This window comes from Prunus mume, linkage group LG1 (genome assembly GCF_029339155.1).
Source record: "Prunus mume cultivar Tortuosa linkage group LG1, ASM2933915v1, whole genome shotgun sequence".
Lineage (NCBI taxonomy): Eukaryota > Viridiplantae > Streptophyta > Magnoliopsida > Rosales > Rosaceae > Prunus > Prunus mume.
In genome coordinates, this window is record NC_142698.1 from 19,693,445 (window position 1) to 19,711,497 (window position 18,053).

Here is an 18,053-nt window from a genome sequence, read left to right on the forward strand (position 1 = left end):
AATAGCTCAAGGAATACCATTTCAATGATTAAATTTGGCATTCTAATTCCTCACCATCATATGGGAGGTGTTTGACTGACGGTGCATATTTTGGCTCCCGAAAGCAGCACTGCTTCCACTTCCGCTGTCCAGGTTTCTGATTGGGGTTTGATCAAGAGGGAACAGCATGCTAGGATTGGCACGGGTGTTGTTGTTGTTGTTGTTTTCTTGTGCCATGGTTGGCAATTGAGAGCTAAAACAATTTGGTGACGCAGCAGCTAGGGTTAATATGATTCATTGGAACTACTCTCACAATGTATGTATATATATACACTTGAATTAGTAGTATTCTTAGGATATTAGTTAATATTGACTGAAGAAAAAGGATATTAGTTTGGTTAAGAAACTGATAGCTAATATAGCACTGAGATTTTCTGTCATATTAATTGTATATAGCACTGAGATACATACTAGAGAATTTGCTGAAAATACTGCTGGTTATGGTGGTTGCCACTTGGCACAAAACTGCTCGACTCATTTCCAAGCAAAGAACTCAAGGGAATTTCAGAGCTAATAAGTGAGTAGTACTGATCAAGATCGGCTTGTGCATCCACCTGATTATATATCAAAATCATGCCTGTTAATTATAATTAATACTTTAAAGCTTTAGGAAAAAAAAAAGGAACAATATTATATATATACATTTATTTTTATAATTAATCAATATATATGAAGTAGTATACTGAAAGAAAATTAATTATTAAGAGCTAGCATACTCCAGGCGATGCCCCTCCTGCTAATGCAGAATCAACTGAAGGGCTGGAGTGTGAGGGAGTATTCGGAGTGCCGCTGGCAGCACCACCCTCATGTGTCACCTGTGGATCCTCCGGCAGCCTGTAAGTGCGAGTGATAATAAATTAATTAAGATCCAAAAAATTATAATCAACCCCAAAATTAAAGAAATAATTAATCTTAAATTAAGCTATTTATATTATATTACTGTTGGTCATGGGGCAACATTGTTGCAGGGTCCTGATCATCACTACTACTAGTAAGATCCTCCTCCTTGTTTTCAGAAATTGGTTCTTCATTTGCCACTGCTTCATTATCCACAGATTGGATCACTTGCTCCTCATCCACACCGTCCGCTACTGCTTCATTATCAATAGCTTTCACTGGTTCATGATCACCCTCAGCTTCCAGTTCTTGCTTATCCTCCACTACTTCCCCCTGCTGCAGGTAATAATGGATCAACTTGTTTAACTATATTATTAATCTGTGATTAATTGCTTTATCATTTATCTTACAACATGATCATCCTTTTGTGACTGCTGGGATGCATCTTCATGTGCACCACGTAGCTTTTGCTGAAAATGATTTAAAAACAAATAATTTTACAAATAAATAAACACAAAAAATAACTATAATACCAACTCTCATAATGTAAGCATATGCACATAGATAAATTAATGCACAACGTCTATGTGTATCTAATAAGCTTGATTCATGATGACTAGTACGAGCTATATATGCTCCCCCAAATTATTATGACCAAATCCAATTAGATTTACTCCAAAGATAGTCGTAAATCTTTTTAGAGATTCTAACAGCACTCAAACTGATGTAGTTGTCAAAATTATATTACATGAAGTTAGTTCACGCATTACCCCTTTATCGCTCTTAGCTCTAGAAGTGTCTTCAAGTATATTGTCGTTGGTAGGCTTTGAAGTATCTTCAAGCATGTTGTTGCTAAAATTGGTCTGATCAGTTGACATGGTAAAGTAGTAGAAATCCTGAAAAAGATACCCAAAACCTCAATCAAAATCTTGAAAATTAAATATGGCAAAACAAACATTTCAAAATAGAATAAGCAAAAGTAATCATCACAAAACTAAGTGATCCTTCAATGGCGATTCTTTCAACATGTAGGATATATATCGTAATTGTTGTTGAAGTAATCAAATATAAATAAGCAAAATGTGTAAACAAGGAAAATGTAAACAAAACTCGTCGGCCGTTTGTTTTTATATGATACACTTCATGGAATTCAGAACATTCCGACCAGCAACTTTTGAGTAGTAAACTTCTGTTTGTTTGAAATGTTAAATTGAAAACGTCTCAAATTGAAGTGTAATTTAAAAGAAAGAGAAGTAGTAAACAAAACATATAAACAATGGAATACCGAGGTTGTTTTTGGCTACCCTAAGGAGGAGGCGGAGGTGGAGAGGTGGAGGTGGAGGCGGCACCGATTCTTAATCCCGATAAAATATTATAGTGATATATATATATATATATATATATAGGAGCAGTTGAAGCTTTAGAAAAGAAATACTATAATTTGGAAAAAATGGGAAAAGGAAAAAGATTGCAAAAACTTAATAAGGAAATCCCACGTTAGTTCTAATGTTCACCATGATCTACATTATCATAATCACTGAATTGATAAGACAATTTGCAATTTGACAAACTCAAGTAAATAGTGTTTGTATTCAGATTTAGGAGGGAAAACCCAAAAAAGGAATTATTTGAATTTTGTAAATATATGTCTCCCAACAACAGGCAAAGACCCTGTGCATGTATCTATAAAAACTTATTTCTCTTTATATGTTAATTCTTCCTAGAATTCACAAATTAATGTATATATGGAAAAATTAATATTATAGAAACGTATGTATTTACCAAACTGCCACAACGTTATATGTACACCGACAGATGAGTTTTCTTTGTGTGTGTATATTTGTTCGAAATTGCTATATACTTTTCAACATTAGTATGTATGGCATTGGCAATCAGATTCCTTAAGAATACTATTACTAAATAAGAATATAATATGCATGCACGTAGCGAATTAATTAATGAAATGCCTATTTAGTCAAATACCAGAAAATTTAAGGAGGACAGAGGACAAAAACTTATCCTACACCTGCGCTTAACTTGATATCGTTGTATGCATTTTATCTATTATATAATATAGGAGTTTTTATTTCTATATATTGAAGTTATAGTTTTATCTTTTGACAAAATAAAATAAAAATAAAAATAATTGAAGCAAGGACTAGCGGTCTTTATATGAGGAATGGGCTAAGTTTGTGATTAATTTTGGAAACATTAGACTAAATATTAGTACTAAATTTTTCTATCCTAGAAAGATGTGTAATTCATGAGAGCCGTCGTATGGTTCCGTACATTTTTGTTCGTAGCTATATGTTTCTTTTTTTATTATTAATTCAAGTGTTATAATATGAATGGACTTCGAGTTTGTATTTTAGGGTATATTAATCATATATATATGAATGAATAACACCATAAGTACGGTGAGAACGAAAAATGGCTCATGTGTGATAAATATATATAGTTGAATAAGATTTTAAGTTAAAACTGCATGACAAGTGAGATCGTATCAAGAAATGCTTTTAAGTTTTTGTTTTAAAACTAAACAAGATGGAAAGAGAAATGAGAGAGGAAGAATGGGGAAAGAAAAATAAGAAAGGTGAAAATGATATGTAAAAGCAAAATTTTAAAAGTTCGAAACAATCTAAAAACAAAAAGAAAACATTATTAATCATACACGTGACTCAGATTACCTGATTATCTGTAACGCACATCTAATTTAAGGATAGATATAGCTATGTCATACTCCGCGAGTGCAAAAACATTTCACTTAGAAAGAGGTGTACATGACTATATATAGGAAATCGAGTTCAAATACATGATAAACTAAGTGACGAGTCGAGTGAGTAGAGTAATGCACTTAATATGATTAAAAAATTATTAAACGAAAATTATTGCCAGTCATTTATCAGAAAAAATAAAATAAAAAAATCTGACAACTGAGTGATCTAACTAGCAGGGGTGACATGCTAAGTAGTACTATGGGATGCATGAATATTGCAAGTGTCAAAAAAAATCATGCTACTAACTGAGAGGGGGCAAGCACAAGCTGAGTTGCTGATGCTGTGCATGTACAGATCTTCTGGTAAGTGTCAAAGAGATCATACTGACTTTTTACTTTTTATCTTGTATTTACTTGCAGCAGTTGTTCCAAGAATCGAAGCTTGAGTCCCTTCAATATCAATCCTGCACATCATCAAGGGAGGAAGGGGTGAGAAAGAACACAGATCTCAACTCAAGTAGCATATATATCTTCATCAATCATAGACAAAAACAAAACAGAGCGAAAAATCACACAAAAATAAAAAAGCTTGTTTAGCTTGGCTATGTATATATACAAAGGTAAATCTGCATCAGATAAATCAGAGCATGTGTTAGTTGTCTATCTGATATGAAAGAAGCAGCGAAAAAGAGAGGATGAGAATGGTATATATATATATATATATATATGCAAAGGTTTCTCTACAAGCTTGACAGAGATTAAACACCCAACTAACCTTCACTGGCCTCTTAACTCCATCGCTTTGTCTTTGTAGCACTATCAACACACGCATATACATAGATATACACACACAGACACACACGCTAGAAGAAAAACAAAGGCATCAAAATAGGTCGAACTGCATAAGTGAAGTGTACCCTGCTAGCTAGATTAGGACACATGTAAGTCTAAACTCAAATAAATTCATGTAAATTTATGACGACTTACTAATACATTTCTAATATTTTCGTTGTAAACACATTTCTTTATTTGCTCAAATATTTTATTTCTAAATATCTATCACGTTATATTATTGCACTGAACTAAACATATTCAAACAAAATGTCATATTATTGCAATTAAAATTGACAATTCGGAGGGATCCATTTCTCATAAAAAAATAATGGAAAAAGAGGAAATAAATAAAATAAAGAATTTTATATTTTTGAATACTGAGGAGGGTGAGAAAGCCCATCAACCACAGAAGGTGTCAAAGCCCATTGATAACTAGGAAAGAAATATAGAGAAATCTGAAATCCAATAAAATTCAGCCCAAATTGAGACAAAGCCCATGTAATGCAAGGCCTTCTATCTGCTACCATATTCTAGTCTCAGCTGAAAAATACATAAAAATAAAATCAGACCGATATAATAAAGAAGAGATCGGAGAAAGAAAATAAAATCTTCGTTTAAAGGGCGGTTTACACTTGAGACTGGTAATAGTAAAATACCTGGCCGCCATTCTTGCCAAAGGCGGTTTCGGAGGAGAGCGAGAGCGATACAAGTAGTAGTCACAGACTCACAACTCACACAACTCACTGTGAGTTCTTTATCTCTATACTTTTTTCTGCGTCTTTATAGCTAGGGTTTCTGGCACGATTCACCGCCACTCGAGCCTTCACTTTTCTCAATTTCTCTAGGCAAATTCGTGGTATTAGTTATTTTCTTCCCCATTCTCATCATTATCATCTGCTTCTACTTGATTTTTATCTGAAATCGAATTTACCAGTTCATTATAAACAAGAATTAAGTTTTACTAAAACCCTAGACTAACTCGGTTTTTTGTTGTTGTTGTTGTTATTAGGGTTTCTGAGATTTGTTTTGAGATCTTAACATGGCGCAGCACTTGGGCGGTGGCGCGGAGGCCCACGCTCGGTTCAAGCAATACGAGTATCGGGCCAACTCGAGTCTGGTCCTGACCACCGACTCTCGACCACGTGACACGCACGAGCCCACCGGCGAGCCTGAATCTCTGTGGGGCAAGATTGACCCCAAGCACTTCGGTGACAGGGCTTACAGAGGAAGACCTCCAGAGCTCGATGACAAGCTTAAGAAGTCTAAGAAGAAGAAAGAGCGCGACCCAAATGCTGAACCCGGCCCCATTCGGCAAAGTAAACGGCGCCGGCTTCGTGAAGAGAGCGTCCTCACGGCCACTGAGGAAGGTGTTTATCAGCCTAAGACGAAGGAAACTCGGGCTGCTTACGAGGCCATGCTTAGCGTCATTCAGCAACAGTTGGGTGGCCAACCTTCGAGTATAGTCAGTGGTGCTGCCGATGAGATTTTGGCCGTTCTAAAAAACGAGACGTTTAAGAACCCTGACAAGAAGAAGGAGATTGAAAAGATGTTGAACCCTATACCCAACAGCGTCTTTGATCAGTTGGTTTCAATTGGGAGGTTGATTACTGACTTCCAAGATGGGGGTGATGCTGGTGGGTCTGCTGTGGCTAATGGTGATGAAGCCCTTGATGATGATGTGGGTGTTGCGGTTGAGTTTGAAGAAAATGAAGATGATGAGGATGAGAGCGACCTTGATATGGTCCAGGAGGATGAGGAAGAGGACGATGATGATGTGGCTGAACCAAATCATTCTGGGGCTATGCAAATGGGTGGTGGGATTGATGACGATGAAATGCAGGAAGCAAATGAAGGTATGAGCCTTAATGTTCAGGACATTAATGCTTATTGGCTTCAGAGGAATATATCCGATGCTTATGAAAAACAAATGGATCCACAGCAATGCCAGAAGCTTGCTGAGGAGGTGCTCAAGATACTTGCTGAAGGTGATGACAGGGAAGTTGAAACCAAGCTGTTGGTGAACCTTCAGTTTGAAAAATTCAGCCTTATTAAGTTTCTGTTGCGAAACCGGTTGAAGATTGTATGGTGCACACGTTTGGCCAGAGCCGAAGACCAAGATGAGAGGAATAAAATCGAGGAGGAAATGTTGCGTTTGGGTCCAGAGTTGGCTGCAATTTTAGAACAGTTGCATGCCACAAGGGCTAGTGCGAAGGAGAGGCAAAAGATCGTGGAGAAGAATATTAGAGAAGAGGCTCGCAGGTTGAAGGATGAGAGTGGTGGAGACGGGGACAGGGCTAGGAGGGGGCTTGTTGATAGAGATGTTGACAGTGGTTGGTTGAAGAGCCAGGCTCAGCTACTTGATCTTGACAGCATTGCACAAGAGCAAAGTAGACTCTTGGTGTCGAAGAAGTGTGTGCTTCCAGATGGGTCTTACAGACATCCCAGCAAGGGATATGAAGAAATCCATGTGCCGGCATTGAAGCCCAGACCATTTGATCCTGATGAGAGGCTTGTAAAAATATCTGACATGCCAGAGTGGGCTCAACCAGCTTTCAGAGGAATGAACCAGTTGAACAGGGTACAAAGTAGAGTCTATGAGACTGCCCTTTTCAGAGCAGACAATATCCTATTATGTGCTCCTACTGGGGCAGGGAAAACTAATGTTGCAGTGCTCACTATACTTCAGCAGATTGCCCTGCACATGAATAAGGAGGATGGTTCGATAAACCACGATGATTATAAGATCGTATATGTCGCCCCCATGAAAGCTCTTGTTGCTGAAGTTGTTGGCAATTTGTCTAATCGTTTGAAGGAATATGGTGTTACTGTCAGGGAGCTAAGTGGTGACCAGACATTGACTCGCCAACAGATTGAAGAGACTCAGATTATTGTCACAACCCCTGAGAAGTGGGATATCATTACCAGAAAGTCAGGAGACCGGACTTATACACAACTGGTCAAACTTCTTATCATTGATGAAATTCATCTTCTCCATGATAATAGAGGCCCCGTTCTTGAAAGTATTGTTGCCAGAACTGTGAGGCAGATTGAGACGACAAAAGATCATATTCGGTTGGTGGGTCTATCTGCTACGCTCCCGAACTATGAAGATGTGGCGTTGTTCTTGCGTGTTGATCTTAAGCGGGGACTGTTCTATTTTGACAATAGTTACAGACCTGTCCCTCTTTCTCAACAGTATATTGGAATCATGGTAAGGAAGCCATTGCAGAGGTTCCAATTGATGAATGATCTCTGCTATGAAAAGGTCATGGATGTAGCTGGAAAACATCAAGTTCTTATCTTTGTGCACTCAAGGAAAGAAACAGCCAAAACAGCTCGTGCTATAAGAGATACTGCACTTGCTAAGGACACCCTTGGTAGGTTTCTGAAAGAAGACAGTGCCAGCCGTGAGATTCTAACTACTCATACGGATTTGGTCAAGAGCAATGATCTCAAAGATCTTCTGCCATACGGTTTTGCTATTCATCATGCTGGGTTGAACAGGGCTGACCGCCAACTGGTTGAGGATCTCTTTGCTGATGGGCATGTACAAGTTTTGGTTTCCACAGCAACCCTTGCTTGGGGTGTGAATCTTCCAGCTCACACTGTGATAATCAAAGGGACCCAGATCTATGATCCAGAAAAGGGAGCATGGACTGAACTAAGTCCTCTGGACGTTATGCAGATGTTGGGGCGTGCAGGAAGACCTCAGTTTGATTCGTATGGAGAAGGAATTATCATTACTGGCCACAACGAACTACAATACTATCTTTCTTTGATGAACCAACAACTTCCTATTGAAAGTCAATTTGTCTCCAAATTGGCAGATCAACTGAATGCTGAAATCGTTCTTGGAACCGTTCAAAATGCTAGAGAAGCTTGCAATTGGTTAGGATACACTTACTTGTATATTCGCATGTTACGTAATCCTACACTCTATGGTTTGGAAGCTGATGTTCTCAAAAGAGATATTACGTTGGAGGAGAGACGAGCTGATTTGGTAAGCATCACGTCACTTTAGCATTTTGTTTTTGATTTTGTCAAGTTGTCATTTTCATTGCTTTGCCCGAATTAGTAATGGTAATGCATAACCATTCTCTTAATTACACAAGATGACAAACAAGTGCATGCCAATTGAGTAAGTTTACGGACAGTTTCACAGATGAAAACAGACATATTAGGTGCTTGATATATTAAAAATATGTCAAAATATGGGTGGTAGGAATTTGTTTTGTCCAATTCTATTAGATATTATATGGCATTTGAGTCTATGTGACCATAGTCTTGAGATATGTAATCTTTAATTCTATCTTAGTATAAGTTAATTTAATTGTGTGCTTGCTGGTTTTGTATCTGGTTTCCCTTTGTTGTCCGTCCTGTTCTTGTCGTTGGTATGGTACTTTTGCATTGTTCATTTGTATTCCTGCATTTTGTATTTCTTATGGTTGTCTCATGTTGTCTTCAACATTTTCATTTTTGCAGATCCATTCCGCTGCAACCATCTTGGACAAGAGCAATTTGATTAAGTACGACAGGAAAAGTGGATATTTCCAGGTTACAGACTTGGGTCGTATTGCAAGCTATTACTATATAACTCATGGAACAATATCCACATATAATGAACATTTGAAGCCCACGATGGGGGATATTGAGCTTTGCCGATTGTTCTCGCTCAGTGAGGAATTCAAGTATGTTACTGTGCGGCAGGATGAAAAGATGGAGCTAGTAAAGCTTTTGGATCGTGTTCCCATTCCTGTCAAGGAAAGCCTAGAAGAGCCCAGTGCCAAGATTAATGTTTTGCTGCAAGCATATATTTCACAGCTGAAGCTTGAGGGGCTTTCATTGACATCTGATATGGTTTACATTACCCAGGTTTGTCTTGGTAGTTTCATGCTATTTTTTTGTTTGTTATTTGAGATACAGTTGTGAATGCACGCAGTTTGCTCTAGTTTTTTTGTTCATTTGTTTCTCTCTTTTCCTGTTATTCATTTGTCTGAATGTTTTTTTGGTCTTTGGTTTCTTCAGAGTGCGGGGCGTCTCCTACGAGCTCTTTTCGAGATTGTTTTGAAACGAGGATGGGCTCAACTAGCAGAAAAGGCTTTGAACTTGTGTAAAATGGTTAACAAGAAGATGTGGAGCGTCCAAACACCTCTTCGCCAATTCAATGGTATTACAAATGATATTTTGATGAAGTTGGAGAAGAAAGATTTGGCCTGGGATAGGTACTATGACCTCTCTTCACAGGAGCTAGGGGAGCTTATTCGTATGCCAAGGATGGGAAGAGCACTTCATAAGTTCATCCACCAGTTCCCCAAATTAAACCTGGCAGCCCATGTGCAGCCAATTACTCGCACTGTATTGAGGGTTGAGCTGACTATAACACCAGACTTTCAATGGGAGGATAAAGTACATGGATATGTGGAGCCGTTTTGGGTAATAGTGGAGGATAATGATGGTGAATATGTTCTTCATCATGAATATTTTCTGCTGAAGAAGCAGTATATTGATGAGGACCATACTTTGAACTTTACAGTGCCAATTTATGAGCCCCTTCCGCCTCAATACTTCATTCGTGTTGTGTCTGATAGGTGGCTTGGGTCACAGACAGTTTTACCTGTTTCTTTCAGACACCTCATCTTGCCGGAGAAGTATCCTCCACCTACTGAGTTATTGGACTTGCAACCACTTCCAGTGACTGCATTAAGGAATCCGTTATATGAAGCCCTGTATCAAGATTTTAAGCATTTTAATCCTGTCCAGACCCAGGTCTTCACTGTTTTGTATAATTCAGATGACAATGTCTTAGTTGCTGCACCAACAGGGAGTGGGAAGACCATATGTGCAGAGTTTGCTGTACTGAGGAATCATCAAAAAGGGTCTGATAGTGTCATGCGTGTTGTGTATATTGCACCTATTGAAGCTCTTGCTAAGGAACGCTATCGTGACTGGGAGAAGAAGTTTGGAAAGGGTCTGAAACTGCGCGTCGAATTATTAACAGGGGAAACAGGAACAGACGCAAAACTGCTTGAGAAAGGTCAGATTATCATCAGCACTCCAGAGAAATGGGATGCTTTATCTCGCCGCTGGAAACAGAGGAAGCCTGTTCAACAGGTTAGTCTTTTTATTATAGATGAACTCCACTTGATTGGTGGTCAGGGTGGTCCCATCTTGGAGGTAATAGTCTCTAGAATGAGATACATAGCCAGTCTATCTGAGAACAAGATTCGTATTGTGGCTCTGTCAACTTCTCTTGCAAATGCAAAGGATCTTGGAGAATGGATAGGAGCTAGCTCTCATGGCCTTTTCAATTTTCCTCCTGGTGTGCGCCCAGTGCCTCTGGAAATACACATTCAGGGGGTGGACTTAGCCAATTTTGAAGCAAGGATGCAAGCAATGGCGAAACCCACATACACTGCAATTGTCCAACATGCTAAGAATGGGAAACCGGCTCTTGTGTATGTTCCTACAAGGAAACATGTCCGGCTAACTGCTATAGATCTGATGACTTACTCAACTGCAGACGGTGGGGAGAAATCATCGTTTCTGTTGCGGCCTGTAGAGGACATAGAGCCTTTCGTTGAAAGAATTAGTGATGAAATTTTGAGAGGCACTTTGCGCAATGGAGTGGGCTACTTGCATGAAGGATTAACCAGTTTGGATCAAGAGGTTGTGTCACAGCTTTTTGAAGCTGGGTGGATTCAAGTGTGTGTTATGAGCAGTTCAATGTGTTGGGGTGTGTCATTGTCAGCCCATTTGGTGGTTGTGATGGGAACCCAATATTATGATGGCCGGGAAAATGTTCACACTGATTACCCTGTTACTGATCTATTGCAGATGATGGGTCATGCCAGTCGACCCCTGCTAGATAATTCTGGGAAATGTGTCATCCTCTGCCATGCACCTCGCAAAGAATACTACAAGAAGTTCCTTTACGAAGCATTCCCTGTTGAAAGCCATTTGCACCATTACCTGCATGATAATCTTAATGCAGAAGTTGTTTCTGGAATAATTGAGAACAAGCAAGATGCTGTTGATTACCTTACCTGGACCTTCTTGTACAGGAGGCTCACACAAAATCCCAACTATTACAATCTTCAGGGAGTTACCCAGCGGCATCTTTCTGATCATCTCTCAGAGCTTGTTGAAAATACACTGAGTGACTTGGAAGCCAGCAAGTGTGTTGCTATTGAGGATGACATGGACCTTTCTTCTTTGAATCTTGGCATGATAGCTGCATATTATTATACCAATTATACTACCATTGAGCGTTTCAGTTCTTCCTTAACTTCGAAAACAAAGATGAAGGGTCTTCTTGAGATTCTAACTCACGCTTCAGAGTATTCACAACTTCCTATACGACCGGGGGAGGAAGAGGTGCTTCGAAGGCTAATTAACCACCAGAGGTTTTCCTTTGAGAATCCGAAATGCACAGACCCTCATGTTAAAGCAAATGCTCTGCTTCAGGCCCACTTCGCAAGGCAACATCTGGGTGGGAACCTAGCATTGGACCAGCGAGAGGTGATCATTTCTGCAAGTCGGTTGCTTCAGGCAATGGTTGATGTCATTTCCAGCAGTGGCTGGCTAAGCCTTGCGATATTAGCCATGGAAGTCAGCCAGATGGTGACTCAGGGAATGTGGGAGCGCGACTCGATGCTTCTACAGCTACCTCACTTCACAAAGGAGTTGGCAAAGAGATGCCAAGAAAATCCTGGAAAGAGTATAGAGACAGTATTTGATTTGTTTGAGATGGAGGATGATGAGAGGCGCGAGCTACTTCAGATGTCAGATAAGCAGTTGTTGGATATTGCACAATTTTGCAACCGGTTTCCCAACATTGATCTGACACATGAGGTGCAGAATAGTGGTAATATAAGAGCCGGGGGAGAGATCAGTCTGCTAGTCACTCTTGAGCGTGACCTTGAGGGGAGGGCAGAGGTGGGCACAGTAAATGCTCTGAGATATCCAAAGGCCAAAGAGGAGGGGTGGTGGCTTGTAGTTGGGGATACCAAGACTAATTCATTGCTTGCCATCAAGAGATTTTCCTTTCAAAGGAGGACAAAGGTGAAGCTTGAATTTGCTGCTCCTGCAGAAGCCGGAGAGAAGAATTATATCCTTTATTTCATGTGTGATTCATATTTGGGATGTGATCAGGAATATGAGTTCACTGTTGATGTTAAAGATGCAGCAGGGCCTGATGAGGACAGTGGGGGAGAATGAGAGAGATGTTTATTAGATTCTGAATATTTTGCTTGTTTCTGAATATGTTTTTAATTCCTGCTGTTTCTAGAAGAATTAAATGTTTTTAATTCCCTCTGATGATGAAAGTACAGTACAGTATTGGAATGGCTCATAATCATATCATATGTTCCTTCCTTTCCCTCTGCTTTGTCATTTGTCATCATACATAAATCTGGGAAAGAGTGTCTGAGTAGCTGCTGCTTTCCATTCTCTGTTTTTCTCTATTGAATTGAATATTCCTTTTGGCCTTTGTGCTTTTTACTTGTTTCTGCACGAAGTGCTGTGGCCGTGAAAGGAATTTAGCAATCTTATGATAAACACATTGCGAAACTTAGCTTGCTTCCGATTTTGGTGAACAGGTTGCAGCAACCTGTAAATTGTAATGCCTCCATTTTTTTTCTTTCCAGGTTGTGCCGAGTCTATAATATTCTTCTTCGGGTTTTTATGAAACTAACCCGTTGACAATGAAGGAAAAAAACTCAAAAACCTCTTCACATCAGTCTAGAACTATTTGAACAGATGATTAGGAAGGATTTATTGGCACTTGAAAATTGAGTTTCGTTTTACATATGCATGATGAAGAAAACTAAACACTTCCTTGTAGTGGATGGAACAATATCCGAATGTACCCAAAAAAAAGAAAGATATCCCAACAGTGAATACATCATGCATGCATAATATGAAATGGGAAATACAACCAAAATTGAAATACAAGAATGGGACAGGAAAATGATCAAGTGATGGGATCAGTTCTTGTTCTTAGTATTCATGCTCTTCTTGACCTGCTCTGCGTTCTCTTTAACGAACTCTTTCGATTCTTCGGTCTTGCCCACTACCGTGTCTGCGGCCTTCTGGGCTGTGCCCTTAGCTTGGCTCCATGCATCTTGCGCTGTCTGCTTTGCCTTCTCAGACACATCTTGTGCTGTTGCAGACACCTTGCCAGCCATGTCTTTGGTCGTCTGGGTTACCTGCATGCACACCATGAAATTAAATGACAACCTAGGGCCTGCAACCGATACATATAAAGGAATAAAAATGATAAAGAAAAAAAACAGAGACTTGTCGTTTACATTTTCAGCAGCATTCCTAGCTTCATTGGCTACTGAAGCTGCGTCTTGCTGTGATGAACTTGCCTATGATCAATCATGAACCATAAAATTAATTAAACATGTAGAAATTGGCGAAATATTCGATTCGAGTAGAGAGCAAATTGAACTTACTTGAATACGTCTTGGGGAAGTAGCCAAAAAAATCCTAGGAGTTGTTGAAGTGGCGTTCCTTGCAGCATGGCCAAATTTCAAGAGGCTGGTAAAAAGAGTTAGGTTTGCCATCTTTGTCTTATTAATTAGTGGCTTCTTTTTTCTTTTCTTGTATTGCAATTTGAAAGAGGACATTGTAAGAAGCAGAGTATATAAAGAAGCAAGAGAACTCGTATAGGGTCCTGTTGTGTAGCATGGAGAGTATTTTGCGCTGATATGATTGGTTAGAAAACTGTCTTTTAACGGTCAAACAGACCCAGTATTACAGGACATACAGTTAATTAGCAATGGGATTCATTGTCACTAACACTAAATTAGTCTGACTATCTAATAATAATACTTAAGGTGTTGGTTCACTGGTGGTGAGATTACTTTAACATCCTTCGCATCACTAGATAGATGGATCGATCATCCTCTTAATCTTAACCATTCCCCATTAATATAGTTGTCACATTACATTAATCCATTCAATTAACAGTTGAAGCTGATCTGAGACATGATTTAGTACACAGACTACTAGAAAGATGATCCTTATCTATGAAAAATTCTCATGTATGGATGTCCGGATATTATTATGGTGCAGACGAGTGTCGTGTATTTTCTACTATCCCTCCATTCTTTCTTCTCTGTTTACAATGACATCACATACATAGGTGAAAAGAGAGATTAAATTGATTTGTTGGCCTATGAATGTCATTCACAACAACGTACATGAAAAGATTGCTTGGGATCAAATGGTTCCTGGCATTAAAGCCTATGCTTGTTTCTTGCACAATGAGCTTTTTTAGGAATATAAATTGATAAATGACGCGTCTACTCTAATATGAAAGGACGAAACTGTTGACATAAAGGATTGAATCTTTCTTGATTTGATTTATTGATCTGATCTGATCTGATTATTATGATGATATTCTAGTAGTAATATTCAAGACTGAATCAAGTAATTAATCTCCAATATCATTTTCTTGTCCTGATTATTCTCTAGATTTGACTGTCCAAATCTTTTGATTCATAATTTACTGGGATTGTCTTCGTCAGCCAGCTGTAAATTTTATTTCTAATGAAAATATACATGTACATTATGCCTCGACCACGACGGATGGATACACTCATTGTACATTTGATTTCAAAAGCTAGCTAGCTTACCTAGGCTAGGGTTGCCCCATCGCTTTGTAATGCTTTGGAATTTCTTGATGAACCAAACTACAATTATTTCGGATCTGTTAAATCAATTTCCAGAGTATAATTAATAATGGAGTGGGATAGGGGTGGGTCCACACGTAGGTTTAATTAGTATTGAACACACAAAACTTAAAAACTTGGGGCAAGAAATAATGCCGAAGATATATCATAATTAATATTACGAGAATGTGCACAGTCCGACCTGGGAGGAAAATTCATGAATTCGACACTATAGGTACATCCATTTTGAAATAAAGTCATATATATATATATATCAGTCTATATATTAAGGGCTACATTGACTAATTACTTTCGAAGATGAAGAAGATGAAAAAAAAGAAAATGACGATGGTGATGGTGATGATGGTTTGCTTGACAGCGGCAAACGTAGCACGTGGGCAACAGAAGCCCGGGTGCTCAGGCAGCTGTGGCAATCTCACCAACATTCCCTACCCTTTCGGCACATCTCTAGAATGCTCTTTCGACGAAACCTTTGTGATTTCTTGCAATGACACCACATATCAAAATGGAGGCCATCACAAACAAGCATACTTCCCCAACAGCTTCATACCCATCACCAACATATCACTCAGAGATCACGAATTGCGAGTGTCCGGTCCCATCGCCCGAGACTGTTACTACGCAGACAACGAGGAGTACGACCGCCACGCCAAGGTTGTCATGCAAACTAACTCTAAATTTCCAGTCTCAAGCAAGCGCAACGTGTTGGTCGCTATCGGGTGCGAAGCAATCGGGGCCATCGAAAGCCCGATAAATTACGATGCCTTGTTGAATAATGCAAACTTGAGCAGCTCCTCCGTGGGGAGGATGAGAGCTGGATGCTTGTCATTTTGCAGCCAAGTAGAGGAAGTGAAGAATGGGACTTGCTCTGGAGCTGGGTGTTGCCAGATATCCATAGCAGACGGCGTCATAGATTATTCTCTCATGGCTGAAAACTTGTTCAACCATTCCGACTTCAACCCCTGCGATTATTCTTTCGTTGTGGAAGTGGGCGCCTACAGCTTTTCGTCTCTGGATCTTGTAGACCTGCAGAAGAGAGAGTCTTTTCCTGTGGTGCTCGATTGGGCTGTCGGGAATTACCAGTCTTGTGAACAAGTCAACGACAGCAGTACTGCATGCCAGTCAAGGCATAGCGAATGCTACAATTCAACCAACGGCCCTGGCTATCGCTGCAAATGCCTGGAGGGTTTTCAAGGCAACCCTTACCTCGTTGATGGCTGCCAAGATATTAACGAGTGCGAGATTCGGAACCTCTGCGTTAGCCAAGCGACATGCCACAACAACGTTGGAGGCGTAGAATGCCGTTGTCCAAAGGGATACATTGGAGACGGCTTGACAAGTGGAAAAGGTTGCATCCTAAAAGATGATAAATATCTAAGATTTGCTATTCCAATGGGTACGTAATTAAGTTTCTTAATCTTAATTATGTTCGTTATTTGTTAATTCATAAGTATAAATATATATATGCGTATATAAAATAACATTGTATTTACTTGCTGCTCAGGTTTTTGCCTATGCCTTTTGGCGGTTCTTATAGGAGGTTTGTGGATCTACTGGGGACTAAAGAGAAGAAGGTTCATGAAGCTCAAAGAGAAATTCTTTAGACAAAACGGTGGCCTTCTGTTACAACAACAGCTCTCTGATCATAAAGGATCCATTGAGATGATTAAAATTTTTACTGCAGAGGAACTCAAGAGGGCAACCAAGAACTATGATGAGAGTATGGTGCTTGGCCAAGGAAGTTTTGGAACAGTTTACAAAGGAACTCTGCTAGATAACAAGGTGGTTGCCATTAAGAAGTCCAAAGTCTGCGACAAGAATCAAATCGAGACTTTCATTAATGAGATGATTGTGCTTTCTCGAGTCAACCATCGCAATGTCGTCAAGCTTTTAGGTTGTAGTTTGGAGACAGAAGTGCCCCTGCTCGTTTATGAGTTCATCACAAATGGGACACTGTACAGCCACATCCATGACAGGAGCCAAGATTCTTGCTCAGCACTTTCATGGCAAATGCGTCTTAAAATTGCAACAGAAATTGCAGGGGCACTTGCCTACTTGCACTCTGAAACTTGTATACCTATCATACACAGAGATGTCAAGACTGCAAACATATTGTTGGACGAGGATTACATAGCAAAGATGTCTGACTTTGGAACTTCGAGGCTCATCCCAGTGGATGAAACTCAGTTGACAACGTTGGTGAGGGGAACATTTGGATATTTGGATCCAGAATACTCTCAGAGCAGCCAGCTAACAGAAAAGAGTGATGTTTATAGTTTTGGGGTTGTTTTGGTGGAGCTACTAACGGCTAAGCAGGTCATTTCTTTTGCAAGGCCAGAGCGCGAAAGAAATCTAGCAGTATATTTTGTTTCTCAAATGAATGCAGATCGTTTGCTTGAAATTCTTGACGATCAAGTCCCCCTCAATGAAGAAATCATCGAGCAGCTAAGGGAAGTTGCTGACCTTGCAATTAAGTGTTTGAGGATGAGAGGAGAGGAAAGACCTGCTATGAAGGATGTCACGGCAGAGTTAGAAAGAATAATGAATAATCTAGTTAATTAATACTAATTAGATATAAACTTATGTCTCTAATGATCTATGTTTTCTGTTTAGGCAACTTAGCTCTTTTTTAAGGAGTTGATGTTTAACTGTTTGGTTAGCTAGGCCATTTAATACATGCTTCCTGTATTGTATGTTTCCGACCAGCTGTTGTGTTTCATTTTCCTCATGATCTCATCCTACATGAATGAGTTCTGTTTTGTAATTAGCTCTCTATCATGAATGATCAATTGATCAAACATTCTGAAATTGAGTTTATGTTTATTTGATGATCTTGTCTTGAGGAAACCTGCATCATCCATTCCTCAGTACGAGCATAGGGATATCCATTCAAGAGCATAGGGATATCCATTCATTTTCAGAGGCAT

At 39.4% G+C, this 18,053-nt stretch overlaps 3 protein-coding genes across 4 annotated transcripts; 2 read left to right on the forward strand and 1 right to left on the reverse strand.

The window, feature by feature from the left end:
* The first annotated feature begins 5,009 nt into the window (after window positions 1–5,009).
* Window positions 5,010–12,803, forward strand: LOC103318758 (DExH-box ATP-dependent RNA helicase DExH12-like). Of its 2 annotated transcripts, none has more exons than XM_008220193.2 (4): window positions 5,010–5,282; window positions 5,436–8,426; window positions 8,909–9,298; window positions 9,452–12,803. In XM_008220193.2, exons 2-4 carry the CDS (start codon window positions 5,466–5,468, stop codon window positions 12,641–12,643), a joined length of 6,543 nt encoding a protein of 2,180 aa, XP_008218415.2. In that variant the 5' UTR covers window positions 5,010–5,282; window positions 5,436–5,465; the 3' UTR covers window positions 12,644–12,803. The 2 variants fall into 2 exon arrangements, with proteins under 2 accessions (XP_008218415.2, XP_008218414.2); XM_008220192.2 differs by having other exon boundaries at window positions 5,010–5,171.
* Window positions 12,804–13,172: 369 nt separating this feature from the next.
* Window positions 13,173–14,051, reverse strand: LOC103318759 (uncharacterized). Its single transcript, XM_008220194.3, has 3 exons — window positions 13,885–14,051; window positions 13,735–13,797; window positions 13,173–13,632 (listed from the first exon to the last, which is right to left on the reverse strand). Exons 1-3 carry the CDS (start codon window positions 13,993–13,995, stop codon window positions 13,411–13,413), a joined length of 396 nt encoding a protein of 131 aa, XP_008218416.1. The 5' UTR covers window positions 13,996–14,051; the 3' UTR covers window positions 13,173–13,410.
* A 1,342-nt stretch (window positions 14,052–15,393) lies between these two features.
* LOC103318876 (wall-associated receptor kinase 2-like) lies at window positions 15,394–17,786 on the forward strand. Its single transcript, XM_089046472.1, has 2 exons — window positions 15,394–16,522; window positions 16,631–17,786. Exons 1-2 carry the CDS (start codon window positions 15,424–15,426, stop codon window positions 17,686–17,688), a joined length of 2,157 nt encoding a protein of 718 aa, XP_088902598.1. The 5' UTR covers window positions 15,394–15,423; the 3' UTR covers window positions 17,689–17,786.
* The last annotated feature ends 267 nt before the right edge of the window (window positions 17,787–18,053 follow it).

What these genes read in the sequence shown, in the direction of transcription:
- LOC103318758 (XM_008220193.2), top strand. Translation starts at nt 5,466, where the DNA reads ATGGCGCAGCACTTGGGCGGTGGCGCGGAGGCCCACGCTCGGTTCAAG. An exon ending in AGGAGAGACGAGCTGATTTG is followed by an intron (nt 8,427 to 8,908) that starts GTAAGCATCACG and finishes TCATTTTTGCAG; the next exon opens with ATCCATTCCGCTGCAACCAT. An exon ending in ATATGGTTTACATTACCCAG is followed by an intron (nt 9,299 to 9,451) that starts GTTTGTCTTGGT and finishes TGGTTTCTTCAG; the next exon opens with AGTGCGGGGCGTCTCCTACG.
- LOC103318759 (XM_008220194.3), bottom strand. Translation starts at nt 13,995, where the DNA reads ATGGCAAACCTAACTCTTTTTACCAGCCTCTTGAAATTTGGCCATGCT. An exon ending in CTTCCCCAAGACGTATTCAA is followed by an intron (nt 13,798 to 13,884) that starts GTAAGTTCAATT and finishes GATTGATCATAG; the next exon opens with GCAAGTTCATCACAGCAAGA. An exon ending in CTAGGAATGCTGCTGAAAAT is followed by an intron (nt 13,633 to 13,734) that starts GTAAACGACAAG and finishes GTGTGCATGCAG; the next exon opens with GTAACCCAGACGACCAAAGA.
- LOC103318876 (XM_089046472.1), top strand. Translation starts at nt 15,424, where the DNA reads ATGAAGAAGATGAAAAAAAAGAAAATGACGATGGTGATGGTGATGATG. An exon ending in AAGATTTGCTATTCCAATGG is followed by an intron (nt 16,523 to 16,630) that starts GTACGTAATTAA and finishes CTTGCTGCTCAG; the next exon opens with GTTTTTGCCTATGCCTTTTG.